Below are 19,247 nucleotides of genomic sequence, written 5' to 3'. Positions count from 1 at the left end.
GATTGGTTTGTGTAAAAGTTATAGTGTCTACAAACTACGGGATATATACTGGGATTTTTATTGATTTATTTTAAACTAGTAATGGTGGTGATCATTGCCTTGATCTAGTGCGGTGGACAATCTGACGCCAACTTCCACTGGGGGGGACTGACTAACTGCCACTAACATCTCCATTGACACCAATACAGTGATCAGTGGAAAAAAAAAAAAACACTGTCACTGTACTAAGGACACTGGCTGGGAAGGGGTTAACATCTAGGGGCAATCAAGGGGTTAAATGTGTGCCTAGCCAGTGTTTGTGTGTATATATTGGTGCTGTTGTTTACTATTAAAGTTTTTTTTTACCCTCATGCAGCAGCTCCCCCAGCCCCCCCCCCCTCGATCCAGTGATATCCACGAGAGCCTTGCCTCTCCTGGGACTCACACTCCTGATTGGTTTTTGGCAGCAGCGGGAGCCATTGGCTGTCAATCACAGCCAGTGAGCCAATCAGAGGATGAAGGGGGTGGGGCCCAGCCGCTGGTCCGTGTCTGAATGGACAAACAGAGCAGCGGCTTGGGAGTGAGCCGACTTGGGCGCTTCCCAGAGCAAGCTGCTTACTAGGAAGGTACCCAGCGGGAGGGAGGAGGGAGGAGCCAGGAGTGTCGGTGAGGGACCCGAAAAAAGGAGGATCGGGGCTGCTCTGTGCAAAACCATTATACAAAGTAGGTAAGTATAATTTTTTTTTTCTTTTTTGTCTTTAAATAACAAACATAACACAAGGCTTTACTATGACTTTATTCTCTTTGTTTCTTATCCCTGTTTGACAGGGATAAGAAACAGGGAAATAATGCCCTCTGTGCATAGGGCCGTCTTCATAGCATCATTGGCCCCAGGCCAAACGAATACTCTGGGGTCCCTACCAGCCTGCCCCAATTTACGCACCTACTTTCAAGAATTAAAGTATAAATAGCTGATATAAATAAACATATTATTTAGTACTTTCAATAAAATAGATTTTAAACAATAAGAAAACATTCCATAATTCAAAGACTAATCAACACACAGGGCACAGTACGGGGGGGTTTAGGGGGGGTAGCAGAAGGACAGTACAGGGAGGGAATCAGGAGGGCACAATACGGGGATCAGGAGGGCACAGTACAGGTTCCGGGACGCTGACCTGGACACGCCCCATCCCGGGACAGCTTAGCAAAAAGCATGACTGTCCCGGAAAATCCAGGACGGTTGGCAAGCATGTTGTTATGCAAGATTATCATTGGGGCCCCCCATGCACCTGGGGGCCCCTGGGCAGTGCCCGGGGATGCCCATGCATTAAGATGGCTCAGTCTGTACAGAGCCCTGAATTGATTGGACACAGCCAATCAGCAGGTCCCGTCCATGAATCGTTGGTCAGGACTTGGTGTAGAATCGCAGCGGGTGTCGGTGGCTCTAAACCCGGAAGCAGGCAGCAACGTAGGAGTACATTGCTTTGTATGCACAGGCCGCCCATCCACGGTACATTGTGGTTGGCCGGTGGGGAATAAATTTTTTTTTTTTTTTACTGTTTCCAAATAATAACAAAACATTGTATATTTTCCAAATAATAAGAAATGATTGTATTATCATCATACTATTTTACTGTTTACAAACAATAACAAAATATTTTACGGTTTCCTAAACAATATTAAAATAACAATCCAAAAATATTTTACTGCTTACAAACAATAATAAAATATTTTACTGTTTCCCAAACACGATGAATATAATAATAAACAACAAAATATTTTACTGTTTCCCAAAGATTAATATAATAATAATAATAATAATAATAATCCAAATATTTTACCGCTTATAAACAATAATAAAATATTTTACTGTTTCCCAAACATGATTATAATAATAATAATAATAATAATAAACCAAATATTTTACTGTTTACAAAATAAATACTGAGCACTAAACTGGAAAACAACAACTACTGAAGGATTCTGTCCCTGTAACATTATAGGGTGATATACAGATTACATTTCGGGGGCCACATGTGAATTGTTAGCCCCTCTGGGCACTGCTGCCACCCAACATTTCTGGGCACCCCCCGCCGCTCATTGTGGTTCCTCCCACCACAGGAGGCGCGGCGGAGGGGGGGGGGGGGGTCGTTCTTTGTGATAAACACAGAAGTACCATATAGAAGGACTTCCAGCTCTGCAAGTGAAGGATTTAGACCTCGTTCAGACTAGCAGTTGAGCCACATTTTTTAGTGCCCCGACCCCCACCCCCCAAGCTGTGACGTCAGCGCAGGGGTGTCCCCGTGCCTCCGTCTCTTGCACCTGCAGCAGAAACCATCCACCGTATTGTGATCAGCAGGCAGCAAGCCCACTTAACATGACCCATTCCAGCTGATGGAGAACTTCTGCAAACGTCCCACAAATGCATGCAATTCATGTCGCTGCAGTGCGTTTGTTTGCCAAAAATTGGGTTAAAACAGGCAGCGAGGAGGAGTCACATCACCCCTTCACCACCTATCCATCACCCCTGAAAAGCGATCTTATAAATTGCTTTTCAGAGGAACGTCAGCCTTACCCATTCTCTGCCAGACAGGCAAGTATAAGAGCCCACAGCGCAGCGTGTTGTGGTCATGCATGCGTTACATGCGTTATCTCTGCAAAGGGTGTATTTTACACATCTGAAGCGTGTCGCCCAAAAAAAAAGTCCCGGAGCATCTCCTGGGGCCCAGCTGTGTGTTTCCAGTAATCAATGGGTGCACTGGAAAAATCTGCAGATCTTTTTTTTTTTTTTCACTTCTTTTTCTGCCTAGTAACAAGCTTCTCATTGGATAACAACACATTTTTAAAAATTGCTTAACCTGAAATGTGCACAAAACTTCCTGAAGAACAAGCAGAGAGCGACCGAGGAACATCCAGGGAACGATGGGAATACGAACGGAGAACGACTGGAGAACAACCAAGGAACCATCGGGGAATGACCGTAGAATGACCAGACAACAACCGAGGAATGACAGAGGAACGACCGTAGAATGACCGGACAACAACCGAGGAATGACAGAGGAACAACCGTAGAATGACCGGACAACAACCGAGGAATGACAGGGGAACGACCGTAGAATGACCAGACAACAACCGAGGAATGACAGAGGAACGACCGTAGAATGACCAGACAACAACCGAGGAATGACAGAGGAACGACCGTAGAATGACCGGACAACAACCGAGGAATGACAGAGGAACGACCGTAGAATGACCGGACAACAGCTGAGGAATGACAGAGGAACGACCATAGAATGACCGGACAACAACCGAGGAATGACAGAGGAACGACCGTAGAATGACCGGACAACAACCGAGGAATGACAGAGGAATGACCGTAGAATGACCGGACAACAACCAAGGAGCAACCGGGGTATGATGGGAATACAAACGGAGAATGCATAGAGAGTTAACAAGGAACGATTGAGGAACGACTGGACAATGACCGGGCAACAACTGAGGAATGACAGAGGAACGACTGTAGAATGACCTGATAACAGCCGAGGAATGACAAAGGAATGACTGGACAACAGCCGAGAAATAACCGAGGAATGACCGTAGAATGACCAAAAAACAACCGAGGAATGACAAAGGAATGACTGGACAACAACCAAGAAATAACCGAGGAATGACCGAGGAATGACCATAGAATGACCAGAAAACAACCGTAGAATGACCAGACAACAATCGAGGAGTAACAGAGGAACGACTGTAGAATGACCGGACAACAATCGAGGAATAACAGAGGAACAACCAGAGAATGACCAGACAACAACCGGAGAGCGGCCAGACAACGAGTAGAGACTGGCCAAGGAACGACCGGAGAATGACTGGACAACAACCAGAGAATGACCAGAGACCGACCTAGAACTACCGGACAATGACTGGAGAATGACTGGACAACAACCAGAGAATGACCTAGAACGACCGGACAACGACTGGAGAATGACGGAGGAACAACCATAGAATGACCGGAGAATGGCTAGGGACGATCATCTCTGACTGAATGGAGCCTGAAACTGAATGAAGACATAAAGTACACAACACGTCCCCAACTGAATGAGAAGATTCCATGGAGTGCCGGGATCTCCCACTATTAGTCACATCACTGAGATCCTCATCCTACAGATACCTGATATGTCTACAGTATGTACCACCACCAAACCTCACATACTCCATGCTGACACTGATACTCCACATAGACAGCAATACCCCATATAGATAGCAATGTCCAATGTGGATAGCAATCCTCTGTGCAGATAGTGATCCCCCAAGTAGACTTTTATCCCCCATGTATCCAGTGACCCCCCATGCAGACACCCATCTCCTAAACAGACAGTGACCCCCCTTTGTACACAATGTCTGTTTAGGGGATGAATGTCTGCATGGGGGGTCACTGTGTACATGGGGGAGCATTGTCTGCATGCGGGGTGTATGTGTACATGGAGGACCACTGACCATTCATCCCCCATGCAGACAGTGACCCCCTATATAAATGATCCTCATGTACACAGTAACCCTCCATGCAGACATTTAACCCCTATACATCCCCCATGCAGACAGTAATCCTCCATGCAGACATGCATCCCCTATACCAACAGCGATCCCATATGTAGACAATGTCTGTATAGGGGATGATTGTCTGCATGGGGTGTGTATAGGGGATGATTGTCTGCATGGGGTGTGTATAGGGGATGATTGTCTGTATAGAGAGTCATTGTGTGGATGGAGGACCCCCGACCATTCATCTCCTCATACAGACAGTGATGGGCGGGTGTCGGTAGGTCTCACCTCGGCCATGTCCTGTAGGAGGTGGGTATCGGTGGACCGGATGCGGTGTTCCCGGTGAGGATACTTTGTATCAGATGATGATAGTCTGCCCGGAGCTCCGCCCCCTCACAGCCGGCCGCCCATGTGACCTCCGATCCGTCCCTGTCCGGGGTGCTGAACAGCCGCTGTCCGGAGTCCTGATCCACCACACCGGAGAGATCCGCTCCGTGTACACCGAGACCGGAGAGTGTGTGTGGGAGGGGCCTGGAGGGCGAGACCGAGAGACAGGCTCCGCCCACTACGGCTACCCACACATCTCCGCATCATACATTCACATCACCCCTACCGTATATATATATATATATATACACACCATACACCACCCCTACTGTATATATATATATATATATATATATATATATATATATATATATATATATATATATATATATATATATATATATATATATATATATATATATATATATATACACCATACATCACCCCTACTGTATATATATATATATATATATATATATATATATACACCATACATCACCCCTACTGTATATATATATATATATATATATATATATATACACCATACATCACCCCTACTGTATATATATATATATATATATATATATATATATATATATATATATATATATATACACCATACATCACCCCTACTGTATATATATATATATATATATATACACCATACATCACCCCTACCATATATATATATATATACACCATACATCACCCCTACTGTGTATATATATATATATATATATATATATATATATATATATATATATATACACCATACATCACCCCTACTGTATATATATATATATATATACACCATACATCACCCCTACTGTATATATATATATATATATACACCATACATCACCCCTACTGTATATATATATATATATATATATATATATATATATATATATACACCATACATCACCCCTACTGTATATATATATATATATATATATATACATATATACACCATACATCACCCCTACCGTATATATATATATATATATATACACCATACATCACCCCTACCGTATATATATATATATATATACACACCATACATCACCCCTACCGTATATATATAAACCATACATCACCCCTACCGTATATATATAAACCATACATCACCCCTACCGCATATATATATATATATATATATATATATATATATATACACATATATCACTCCACCACCCATAGACCACCTATGAACCCCACCACCCATAGACCACCTATGAACCCCAACACCCATAGATCACCTATGAACCCCACCACCCATAGATCACCTCTTCTCCCACTTTCCACAGCTCACCTATGAACCCCATCATCCACTGCTCACCTATGAGCCCCATCATCCACAGCTCACCTATGAACCCCATCATCCACAGCTTGCGTATGAACCCCATCATCCACCACTCACCTATGAACCCCATCAATCACTGCTCACCTATGAGACCCATCATCCACAGCTCACCTATGAAACCCATCATCCATAGCTTGCCTATGAACCCCATCATCTACAGCTCACCAAATGAACCCCATCATCTACAGCTCACCTATATACCCCATCATCTACAGCTCACCAAATGAACCCCATCATCTACAGCTCACCTATATACCCCATCATCTACAGCTCACCTATGAACCCCATCACCCATAGATAACCTATGAACCCCACCAGCCACAGCTCACCTCTTCTCCCACTTTCCACAGCTCACCTATGAGCCCCATCATCCACAGCTCACCTATGAACCCCATCATCCACAGCTCACCTATGAACCCCATCATCCACAGCTTGCCTATGAACCCCATCATCTACAACTCACCAAATGAACCCCATCATCTACAGCTCACCTACGAACCCCATCATCCATAGCTCACCTCTTCTACCACTGCCCGCAGCTTGCCTGTGAACCCCACCACCCATAGATTACCTATGAACCCCACCACCCATAGATTACCTATGAACCCTATGAACCCCACCAGCCACAGCTCACCTCTTCTCCCACTTTCCACTGCTCACCAATGAAACCCATCATCCACTGTTCACCTGTGACCCCCATCATCCACAGCTTACCTATGAACCCCAAAAATAAATTTGGCCCATTTTTTGCGGGTGTGGCCCCCGAAATTTTCACACCTTTGGCCAATGGCTCAGTTACAGCTCATCAATGAACCCCACCATCCACCGCTCACCTATAAACCCCTAAATATCTTTATTTTTTACTGCAGTTTTCTAGAAAGGGTGTATAGCAGTGTGCAGAGGGTTATCCAGAATTTCTAGTGTTAACACGTGGCTACACCCAGTGTCAGGACAAGGTCATCCCGTGCCCAGGGCACTGGAAAATGGGAAACTGCTCCCCCCGCCTATCACCCCACCAACCCCTGCTCCCTGTTGGATGGATAAGAGGGCGGGGCCAATATATCAGCAACAAACAAACGGCCCCTGTCCCCACCTATAACTGGCCTTCACAGCAAGGAGCACATGGAAGGGCATACGCATAGAAGACAAAAACAGAGGACATCCCATAACTCAACTTACCGACCAGTTTACTGACCAACCGAATTAACCCGTCCAACAGTCTACGTTACAAACAGGGGTTTAGTTAGCATGCATTTGCAAAGCATGTGTAAGCTGCAAGGCCTCTTCACGGCACCCTGTGTATGCTTGCCGTCCAATGCGTGCTAACTAAACCCCTGTTTGTAACGTAGACTGTTGGACAGGTTAATTCGGTTGGTCAGTAAACTGGTCGGTAAGTTGAGTTATGGGATGTTCTCTGTTTTTGTCTTCTATGCGTATGCCCTAGTTTTTGTCTTCTTTGCGTGAATTAAAAAAAATAATAAAGTTAGCCCAATTTTTTTGCATAATATAAAAGATGATCTTATGCCGAGTAGATACCTAACATGCCACGCTTTAAAATTGCGCACACTCATGGAATGGCGCCAAACTTCGGTACTTAAAAATCTCCATAGGCGACATTTTAATTTTTCTTTACAGGTTACATGTTTAAAGTTAGAGGAGGGCTAGAATTGTTACTCTCGCTCTAACGCACGCGGCGATACCTCACATGTGTGATTTGAATTCCGTTTACATATGTGGGCGCGACTTATGTATGCGTTCGCTTCTGTGCGCGAGCACGCGGGGACAGGGGCGCTTTAAATTGTTTTATTTATTTTTTTCATTCTTTATTTTACTTTTATTTATTTAAATTTTTTTTGCACTTTCTCTTTACAAAAAAATTTTTTTGATCACTTTTATTCCTATTACAAGGAATGTAAACATCCCTTGTAATAGGAATAGTGCGTGACAGGTCCTCTTTATGGAGAGATGTGGGGTCTATAAGACCCCACACCTCTCCTTCAGGCTGGAAAGGCTGAGATCAAAAATAAAAAATAAACTCTCTCTGCCTTTCCAGCCACGTCCTAGGCTTCGCTTACTTCCACCGGGCCGGACGTCACGTCATAACGGGCCCATGGTCGAAATCGTCGGTAAAGTTGGGTCCTCTAATGGCACGATTGTTGAACGATCTTTCCGAAAACTAACATTTTCGGGCGAATATTGTGTGCGTGTATGGCCAGCATTAGTGTAGCCAAGCAAAAGCATGCAGGCAAGTAAAATGCTGTCAGAAAAAAAACAGCTTAAGTAGGCAGGACTGACGAGCAGGATATCATCAACAGCTGAGTAGCTGTGGAGATATGGGAGCTGGCAATTAGCTGACAGCTGAGCGGCCAGCTCGGAGAAGGAAGTACAGAGCCCAGCCCTGACAAGTGCTAAATCTCTTCACAGAAGGTTCACTGTATACCCAGGTTCAGCCTTATGACCAACCGGGATGACAGTCTAAGGTGATACACAGTGTATGCTGACAGGTCCCACAGTCCAGCAACCAGTGGCGGCTGGTGTTTTTTTTTTTTTTTAGAGGGGGGTTACCCCATCTAGGTAGACAGCGGCTCCGTGTCCTCTCCCCTATCGGTGGCTTCCGCCGTGCGGCTCCTCCACTCCTCCTAGGCGTCAAACTGGGTAGCCTGTCCTTTCAGCCAATCAGGTGAAGGGTGTCAAAACCTGCTTCCTGATTGGCTGGGATGTCAGAAACCATGAAATCAGACCGAGACCAGAAGTACAGTTAAATCACACTTGTTTAAAAATAAAAGTAAATAGAACAAACGTAGTCAAAACCAGAGTTCAGGAACCGGGACGGATAGTCAGACAAGCCAAACGTCGGGGAGTCTGAGATGAGCGTAGTAGAACAGCAAGCAGGATCCAGAGCCAGAAGGGATGTCAGCCAAGCAAGTCTTTAAACAGGAACGCAGGAGATAGTCTCTGTGATGTTGACCAAGGCGAAGGCAGAGATCCTCTGAACTGGACAGCTTAAGTAGGCAGGACTGACGAGCAGGATATGATCAACAGCTGAGTAACTGTGGAGAGAGATGGGAGCTGGCAGTTAGCCGACAGCTGAGTGGCCAACTCAGAGAAGGAAGGGCTGAGCCCAGCCCTGACACGGGAAGAGGATCAGTGTTACAACAGTAAATTTTCATTCGCTGTTGTAACACACCTGGGTGGGCTGTGAGAAATTCCTCCATACCATTGATCGTCCAATAAGTTTGCATTAGCCTTTCAACATACAAAGGAACCAAAGGATGTGAACATCTAACAGGGGCGTCAAAATATAAAACAGGCTAATGCAAACTTATTGGATGATCAATGGTATGGAGGAATTTCTATCCAAATCAATGTATCTTTGACATGTAAGCTTTTTGATCATATTGATAGGTGTTCAATATACACCAAAATTAATCTTATATTCAATGACATGACACTTTTGTATATTCTATGTATTTATACTGTATTTTACATTTCAGAAGTGGCAAATAGTCCCTGATGAAGATTATATTTGCACTTTTCGAAACGCGTTGGACTCTCACTCATGGATGGTCTCTATTTATGTATTGGGATTTTATCACCTCTGTCAAATTCAAATTTCTATGTACTATTGTTGATGTCTATACAAATGTGATTGGTTCCGTTGGAACTATAGTTTTATAATCTATGTCTATTAATAATTTCATACATTTTATTGAAATTTGCTCATATAATTGTAGCGCACTACTCCCTTGGGAGCTGCTAGTTTAGCTCATCACCTTTCCATTAGTGTTGCTCCGTTCTTCCTCCCCTGCACGAATAACACATCAGCAGACAGTCCAGAACATTTGAACATTAACCACTTCCCGCCCGGCCCATAGCAGATGACGGCCGGGCGGTGGTTCAGTTATCCTGACTGGGCGTTATATGACGTCCAGCAGGATAACATGCCGCCACGCGCCCGTGGTGGCGCACATCGCGGCGATCGGTGGAGCGGTGTGTCAGTCTGACACACCGCTCCACCGACCTTGGTAAAGAGCCTCCGCCGGAGTCTCTTTACCATGTGATCAGCCGTGTCCAATCACGGCTGATCATGATGTCAATAGGAAGAGCCGTTGATCGGCTTTTCCTCACTCGCGTCTGACAGACGCGAGTAGAGGAGAGCCGATCGGCGGCTCTCCTGACAGGGGGGGTCTGCACTGATTGACTATCAGCGCAGCCCCCCCTCAGATGACCACACTGGACCACCAGGGATCGCCACTAGGACCACCAGGGAAGGGGGCAACATGTGGATGGCCAGGTATGTACCCCATGGCCAACCATATGTGCCCAATGTGCCCAGTCAGTGCCCAATCTGTGCCCACAAATGGGCACTGATTGGCACCATTATATTGCAGTAATGCCCAGCAATGCCACCCTTAGGGGCATCAGTGCCACCAATCAGTGTCATTAGTGCCACCCATCAGTGTCCATCAATGCCACCTGTCAGTGCCCATCTGTGCCCATCAGTGCCCACCTATCAGTGCCCATCCGTGCCACCTATCAGTGCCACCCATAAGTGCCCATCAATGCCACCTACGAGTGCCCATCAGTGCCGCCTATGAGTACCCATCGGTGTCGCATACCAGTGCCACCTATCAGTGCCCATCAGTGCCACCTATCAGTGCCCATCAGTGCCGCCTATCAGTGCCCCTCAGCGCCACTTCATCAGTGCCACCTCATTGGTGCCACCTCATCTGTGCCCATCAGTGCCGCCGTATCAGTGCCGTCAGTGCAGCCATATCAGTGCCCGTCATTGAAGAAGAAAACGTACTTATTTACAAAACTTTTTAACAGAAGCAAAGAAAAACTTGTTTTTTTTTTCAACATTTTCAATCCTTTTTTTATTTGTTGCGCAAAAAATAAAAACCACAGAGGTGATGAAATACCACCAAAAGAAAGCTCTATTAGTGGGCACAAAATGATCAAAAATTGTTTGGGTACAGTGTTGTATGACCGCGCAATTGTCATTCAAATTGTGACAGCGGTGAAAGCTGAAAATTGGCCTGGGCGGGAAGGTGTCTAAGTGCCCGGTATTGAAGGGGTTAAGCTTTATTCTTTTCCTTGAGTCAGGTTAGGAAAGAACATTAACTATTCACAATATGTGTCTCCAGGAAGTATGAGCTGCCTCTAAATCTTCTACGGTTCCTGTAATGGTAGTTATAACCTCTTCCCTTAGTGAACTGACAGTGCCTCTCTGAAAGACACTTGGTATTGGATGCCAGATGTACCAGGCCTCACCTGCCCATGTTGACTCCTGCGATCCTCCCAGGCCAGTTCAGGAAAAGTCCGGTCGCCCCCCCCGATCTACTTCATCGCTTTAAAAGCTACTTCCTGCTCTGCATGTCCAGAACCATCCCAGCCGGTAATGTCTGATCCATGACTCCTGGAGTTTCTTGTGGTGATTTTGTGATGACGAACCATCCAACACTGAGGTCTCTAAACCCTCAGTGCCTTCCGGTCCATGGATTTTCGCTATCCGGCCCTGAGAGCATTACACCCCCAGGCCATTAAGCCTGGACGCCGCAGGTCACATTTCTGCTGCTTCACTCCACTCTCTCCCCCTTGGAGAACGCAGAGGGTGGGGGGGGACACAGGAACCCCCCTTCCTTCTGACTTCTCCTCCGAACTCCTCCTTCGAACTCCCCCTAGGAGCATGTGACCCCCAGTCTATATAGGCCTGAAAACCCCTGCCCACTCAAATTAATGATTGGTCCAGGGTAGCCCATACAAACTGACTGCATCCTGCACCCAGCCCTCCTTCCCTCCAGAACCTCTCACTGGAAGAACAGGGCATCAATCAGAACAGAATACAGGTGGTCACACCTTCCCTATTCTGTCACCTCTGCCAACCAAATCAAACCCAACCAGGCCTAAACCAACAGGGTAATGCACTGGTAATTTTACTGAACACTAACCCTTACTAACTAGTTAGCACACACCTAAGTAGGTGGGCGCTACATATTTTTTCAAAATTGCCCTTAAAATTACATTTTCCGAGGTCTTTTTTTCTTCATACTCTTAAGGGATGGTAGCAATTCACACGCCAACCTCTGGGAGTCTATTTAATTTCAGAAAATTAGAAATTTAGAAAAGAGAAATTTAGAAAATAGAAAATATATATCAGAAATATAAAATAAATATAATTTAAAAAAATATATATAGGTTTCTATATTTTACAATTTTAATTTTAGGTTTAGATATGATTTAATTTTCAGTACCGGGCCTCCATGTTTCACACTAAAAATGATCTCTCCTCAAAACAAAACAAAAATATTAGCTCATCACTCAGCAATTGTTCCCCTTTCTCCAAATCTGGCTGATCTTGAAATACATTTTATAGATTTTCAGAGAAACCAACAGCAGTTAAGAATCTCGAAAGTTAGAAATTTGGAAACTGGAAATTTAGAAATTAGAAATATGACACATGAGAAATATAAATATAAAAAGTTGACGTTACATTTTTATTCTTAGGCTTATGATTTATTTTTCAGTATCGGGCCTCTGTATCAAACACACAAATGTATCTCTTAACTTTATGATACAAAAAGAAATGTATCTCTTCTCAAAAAAACAAAACAAAAAAAAACAGCTCATCCTTCAGCAATTGTTCCCATTTCTCTATATAGATATTGAAATGTAAATCTCTTGCCGATGTAAAAAAAACAAACAAAAAAACAAAAACAAAAAAAAAGTTTTAGATTTTAAGAGAAAACAACAGCAGTTTAGAAATTAGAAAACTAGAAATTTAGAAAAGAGAAATTTAGAAAATAGAAAATATATCAGAAATATAAATTAAATATCATTTAAAAAAATATATATGCTTCTATATTTTACAATTTTATTTTTAGGTTTAGATATGATTTAATTTTCAGTACCGGGCCTCCGTTTTTCATACTAAAAATGATCTCTCCTCAAAACAAAATAAAAATATCAGCTCATCACTCAGCATTTGTTTCCCTTTCTCCAAATCTGGCTGATCTTGAAATACATTTTGTCGATTTTCAGAGAAACGAACAGCAGTTAAGAATCTCGAAAGTTAGAAATTTAGAAACTGTAAATTTAGAAATTAGAAACACATGAGAAATATAAATATAAAAAGTTGATGTTTCTATATATTACATTTTTATTTTTAGGTTTATGATTTATTTTTCAGTATCGGGCCTCTGTATCAAACACAGAAATGTATCTCTTAACTTTATGATACAAAAAGAAATGTATCTCTTCTAAAAAAAAAAAAACAACAAAAACCAGCTCATCCTTCAGCAATTGTTCCCCTTTCTCTATATAGATATTGAAATATAAATCTCTTGCTGGGGTAAAAAAAAAAACAAAATAAAAACAAAAAAAAATAAAAAATGTTTTAGGTTTTAAGAGAAACCAATAGCAGTTTCGAAATTGGAAAATGAATAATTTAGAAATGAAAAAAAAAGAAAGAAAATAGAAATATGTTAGAAATAGAAATTAAAGTGGGGTTCCACCCAAAAAAAAAAAAACTACATGAAAAATGTTTTAAAAAAATAAAAAAAAAACATTTGGATATATTTTTTTTTTTACTTACCTCTAAATGCTGGTTGCTAGGGGGTCCCTCGTAGTCTGCCTCTTCCAGTGCCTGGGCTGGTGACATCACTTCCCCCTCGGCACAGGAAGGGCTCAGCTCTGCTCCCTCCCTCCTGTCAATCATCTGGGACCCATTACAGGTCCCAGGTGACTGAGCGGCCAATCACGGCGCGCGGCGCCGCTCGCGCATGCGCAGTGGGTGCCAGGCTGTGAAGCCACAGCCCGGCGCCCACAGTTGCAATGCCGGCGCCGCCGAACGGAGGGGGAGACGAGCGGGGCTTCGATCCCCCGCATCGCTGGACCCTGTGACAGGTAAGTGTCCAATTAAAAGTCAGCAGCTGCAGTATTTTTAGCTGCTGACTTTTATTTATTTTTTTTTAATTTTTTTACTGGACCTCGGGTGGAACTCCTCTTTAAATATTAATAAAAAAATAAATAAAGTTACATCTTTATGTTTCAAAAAATTTCAGTAAAATGCCTCCAGATTTGGGGTTTTATTAAATAAGTTTTTAATAATCTGCAATACCCAAAGCCTATTTTGGCATCACAGTAACAAAATAAATCTGTAACTCATGACACCGATACAGCAAAAGTAAACTCCTCCGCCATCTCGTCGGCACAATCAACACACAGACGCAACATCCCGAATACCAGTTGTTGGTTTTCACCTCCGATAACACCGGAACAGCTGGAGGTCAAACGGCGGAGTTGGGATAACAGCTGCTGTGCCCGGGACTCCGACTAATTACTCTGAATTAAATTGTACGGATTATTGGACACTGTTCAACGCCAAGCCTTCTTCCCACTTGAAAACGCTGGCGAGACGTAATCCTGCAATTGCCAGAAAGCTGATCCAATTATTCATGTATATGAGGGATTCCATAAAGAGAATTAGATGGAAAGACGTGGAGCCTTGGTCAGCCATAGAGCACCCAATGGTGGCCATCAGGAGCTGCCTATGGGAAGAAAACACTACAATACAATATACAATATCTCACAAAAGTAAGTGCACCCCTCACATTTTTGTAAATCTTTTCTTCTATCTTTTCATGTGACAACACTGAAGAAATGACACTTTACTACAATGTAAAGTAGTGAGTGTACAGCTTGTATAACAGTGTAAATTTGCTGTCCCCTCAAAATAACTCAACACACAGCCATTAATGTCTAAACCGCTGACAACAAAAGTGAGTACACCCCTAAGTGAAAATGTCCAAATTGGGCCCAATTAACCATTTTCCCTCCCCGGTGTCATGTGACTTGTTAGAGTTACAAGGTCTCAGGTGTGAATGGGGAGCAGGTTTGTTAAATTTGGTGTTATCACTCTCACTCTCTTATACTGGTCACTGGAAGTTCAACATGGCACCTCATGGCAAAGAACTCTCTGAGGATCTGAAAAAAAGAATTGTTGCTCTACATAAAGCTGGCCTAGGCTATAAGAAGATTGCCAAGACCCTGAAACTGAGCTGCAGCACGGTGGCCAAGACCATACAGTGGTTTAACAGGACAGGTTCCACTCAGAACAGGCCTCGCCATGGTCCACCAAAGAAGTTGAGGTCACGTGCTCAGCATCATATCCAGAGGTTGTGTTTGGGAAATAGACGTATGAGTGCTGCCAGCATTGCTGCAGAGGTTGTAGGGGTGGGGGGTCAGCCTGTCAGTGCTCAGACCATACGCCGCACACTGCATCAAATTGGTCTACATGGCTGTCGTCCCAGAAGGAAGCCTCTTCTAAAGATGATGCACAAGAAAGCCCACAAACAGTTTGCTGAAGACAAGCAGACTAAGGACATGGATTACTGGAACCATGTCATGTGGTCTAATGAGACCAAGATAAACTTATTTGGTTCAGATGGTGACAAGCGTGTGTGGCGGCAACCAGGTGAGGAGTACAAAGACAAGTGTGTCTTGTCTACAGTCAAGCATGGTGGTGGGAGTGTCATGGTCTGGGGCTGCATGAGTGCCGCCAGCACTGGGGAGCTACAGATCATTGAGGGAACCATGAATACCAACATGTACTGTGACATACTGAAGCAGAGCATGATCCCCTCCCTTCAGAGACTGGGCCGCAGGGCAGTATTCCAACATGATAACAACCCCAAACACCTCCAAGATGACCACTGCCTTGCTAAAGAAGCTAAGGGGAAAAGGTGATGGACTGGCCAAGCATGTCTCCAGACCTAAACACTATTGAGAATCTGTGGGGCATCCTCAAACGGAAGGTGGAGGAGCGCAAGGTCTCTAAAATCCACCAGCTCCGTGATGTCATCATGGAGGAGGGGAAGAGGACTCCAGTGGCAACCTGTGAAGCTCTGGTGAACTCCATGCCCAAGAGGGTTAAGACAGTGCTGAAAAATAATGGTGGCCACACAAAATATTGACACTTTGGGCCCAATTTGGACATTTTCACTTAGGGGTGTACTCACTTTTGTTGCCAGCGGTTTAGACATTAATGGCTGTGTGTTGAGTTATTTTGAGGGGACAGCAAATTTACACTGTTATACAAGCTGTACACTCACTACTTTACATTGTAGCAAAATGTCATTTCTTCAGTGTTGTCACATGAAAAGATAAAAGAAAATATTTACAAAAATGTGAGGGGTGTACTAACTTTTGTGAGATACTGTATCTTCAATTACTTATTTATATTAATATATACTTTTGTATACTATTTTTTTATGTCGTACTATCCCTGCAGGGGTTGCAGATGACTGGTTTCCCCACTTCTGCACAGCCAGGTAACAAGCATTTTCCACACTTCATGTTGATGGGGACAAGGGCCTCTTCTCCATAACCCTGTTTGTGGGCTTTCTTGTTCAACATCTTTAGAAGGGGCTTCCTTCTGGGACGACAGCCATGCAGACCAATTTGATGCAGTGTGCGGCGTATGGTCTGAGCACTGACAGGCTGACCCCCCACCCCTTCAACCTCTGCAGCAATGCTGGCAGCACTAATACGTCTATTTCCCAAAGACAACCTCTTGATCTGACAATGAGTACGTGCACTCAACTTCTGGTAGGTGTTGGGGTCTGCGGGTGGGGGGCTTATCGGGTATCTGGAAGCACCCTTTAACAAGGGGGCCCTCAGATCCCACACCTCCCATGTGAATGAGTATCAGATACACTGTACCCCTACTCATTCACCAAAAAAGTGTCAAATAAAAAAAACACACACACAGTTTTTGACAATTCCTTTAATGATAAAAAAAAATGTTCCCCCATGTAGATCCATCGTCATTCACGTCGCCCGCCGCACTCGAAAAAAGAGAAGAAAAAAAAAAGCTCCGCTGGCGACGAAGGCTGACCACCGACTGCCTGGTCCTCCATCTGACAGTTCTTAAATATGAAAGGGGCGGGGCCACCCGGTGAGGTCACCTGGTGGCACCGCCCCCCTGTGACCTCAGCGGCCCAGAGTACACTGGTCGATGACGTCACAGGGGGAAGTGCCACCAGGTGACATTGTCAGGTGGAACCGCCCCTTACCTATTTAAGAACTGTCAGATGGAGGACCATGCAGTCAGCTGTCAGCCTTCATCGCGAGCGGAGCTTTTTTTTTTCTTTTTTCGGGTCAGAGACTGAAGACATACTACAGGCGATGGTCAGAGACTGCACACACATTACAGAATATGGTCAGAGACTGCAGACATATTACAGGAAATGGTTAGAGACTGCAGACATACTACAGGAAATGGTCAGAGACTGCAGACATGATACAAGGGATGGTTAGAGAATGCAGACCTGATACAGGAGATGGTCAGAGACTGAGGACATACTACAGGAAATGGTCAGAGACTGCAGACATGATACAGGAGATGGTCAGAGACTGAGGACATACTACAGGAAATGGTCAGACTGCAGACATGATACAGGAGATGGTCAGAGACTGCAGACATGATACAGGAGATGGTTAGAGACTGCAGACCTGATACAGGAGATGGTCAGAGACTGAAGACATACTACAGGAAATGGTCAGAGACTGCAGACATGACACAAGAGATGGTTAGAGACTGAAGACATACTACAGGAGATGGTCAGAGACTGCAGAGATGATACAAGAGATGGTTGGAGACTGAAGACATACTTCAGGAGATGGTCAGAGACCGCGGACATGATACAAGAGATGGTCAGAGACTGAACACATGATACAAGAGATGGTCAGAGACTGTGGAAATGATACAAGAGATGGTCAAAGACTGCGGACATGATACAAGAGATGGTCAAAGACTGAAGACATACTACAGGAGATGGTCAGAGACCGCGGACATGATACAAGAGATGGTCAGAGACTGAACACATGATACAAGAGATGGTCAGAGACTGCGGAAATGATACAAGAGATGGTCAAAGACTGCGGACATGATACAAGAGATGGTCAAAGACTGAAGACATACTACAGGAGATGGTCAGAGACCGCGGACATGATACAAGAGATGGCCAGAGACTGCAGACATATTACAGGATATGGTCAGAGACTGCAGACATGATACAAGAGATGGTTAGAGACTGCAGACCTGATACATGAGATGGTCAGAGACTGCAGACATGATACAAGAGATGGTTAGAGACTGCAGACCTGATACAGGAGATGGTCAGAGACTGAGGACATGATACAAGAGATGGTCAGAGACTGCAGACACGATACAGGAGATGGTCAGAGACTGAGGACTTGATACAAGAGACGGCCAGAGACTGCGGACATGATACAAGAGATGGTCAAAGACTGAAGACATACTACAGGAGATGGTCAGAGACTGCAGACATAATACAAAAGATGGTCAGAGACTGCAGACACGATACAGGAGACGGTCAGAGACTGAGGACATGATACAAGAGACGGCTAGAGACTGCGGACATGATACAAGAGATGGTCAAAAGACTGAAGACATACTACAGGAGATGGTCAGAGACTGCAGACATGATACAAGAGATGGTTAGAGACTGAAGACATACTACAGGAGATGGTCAGAGACTGAAGAGATGATACAAGAGATGGTTAAAGACTGCAGACATGATACAGGAGATGGACAGAGACTGAGGACATGATACAAGAGATGGTCAGAGACTGCAGACACGATACAGGAGATGGTCAGAGACTGAGGACATGATACAAGAGACGGCCAGAGACTGCGGACATGATACAAGAGATGGTCAAAGACTGAAGACATACTACAGGAGATGGTCAGAGACTGCAGACACGATACAAGAGATGGTTAGAGACTGAAGACATACTACAGGAAATGGTCAGAGACTGCAGACATGATACAAGAGATGGTCAGAGACTGCAGACACGATACAGGAGATGGTCAGAGACTGAGGACATGATACAAGAGACGGCCAGAGACTGCGGACATGATACAAGAGATGATCAAAGACTGAAGACATACTACAGGAGATGGTCAGAGACTGCGGACATGATACAAGAGATGGTTGGAGACTGAAGA

At 44.2% G+C, this 19,247-nt stretch overlaps 1 protein-coding gene across 2 annotated transcripts in view; it reads right to left on the bottom strand.

The window, feature by feature from the left end:
* Positions 1–5,078, bottom strand: part of GOLGA7B (golgin A7 family member B) — a 64,193-nt gene extending 59,115 nt beyond the window's left edge. For both annotated transcript variants that reach the window (XM_073595538.1, XM_073595537.1), the window contains exon 1: positions 4,813–5,078. Coding sequence is in view for 1 of the 2 variants with exons in the window: in XM_073595537.1 (XP_073451638.1) it covers positions 4,813–4,821 (9 nt within the window). In the remaining variant the exon portion in view is untranslated. The remainder of the gene's footprint in view (positions 1–4,812) is intronic.
* Between the last annotated feature and the right edge of the window lie 14,169 nt (positions 5,079–19,247).

Source organism: Aquarana catesbeiana, linkage group LG08 (genome assembly GCF_042186555.1).
Source record: "Aquarana catesbeiana isolate 2022-GZ linkage group LG08, ASM4218655v1, whole genome shotgun sequence".
NCBI lineage: Eukaryota > Metazoa > Chordata > Amphibia > Anura > Ranidae > Aquarana > Aquarana catesbeiana.
This window is presented reverse-complemented; position numbering and strand designations above follow the sequence as displayed.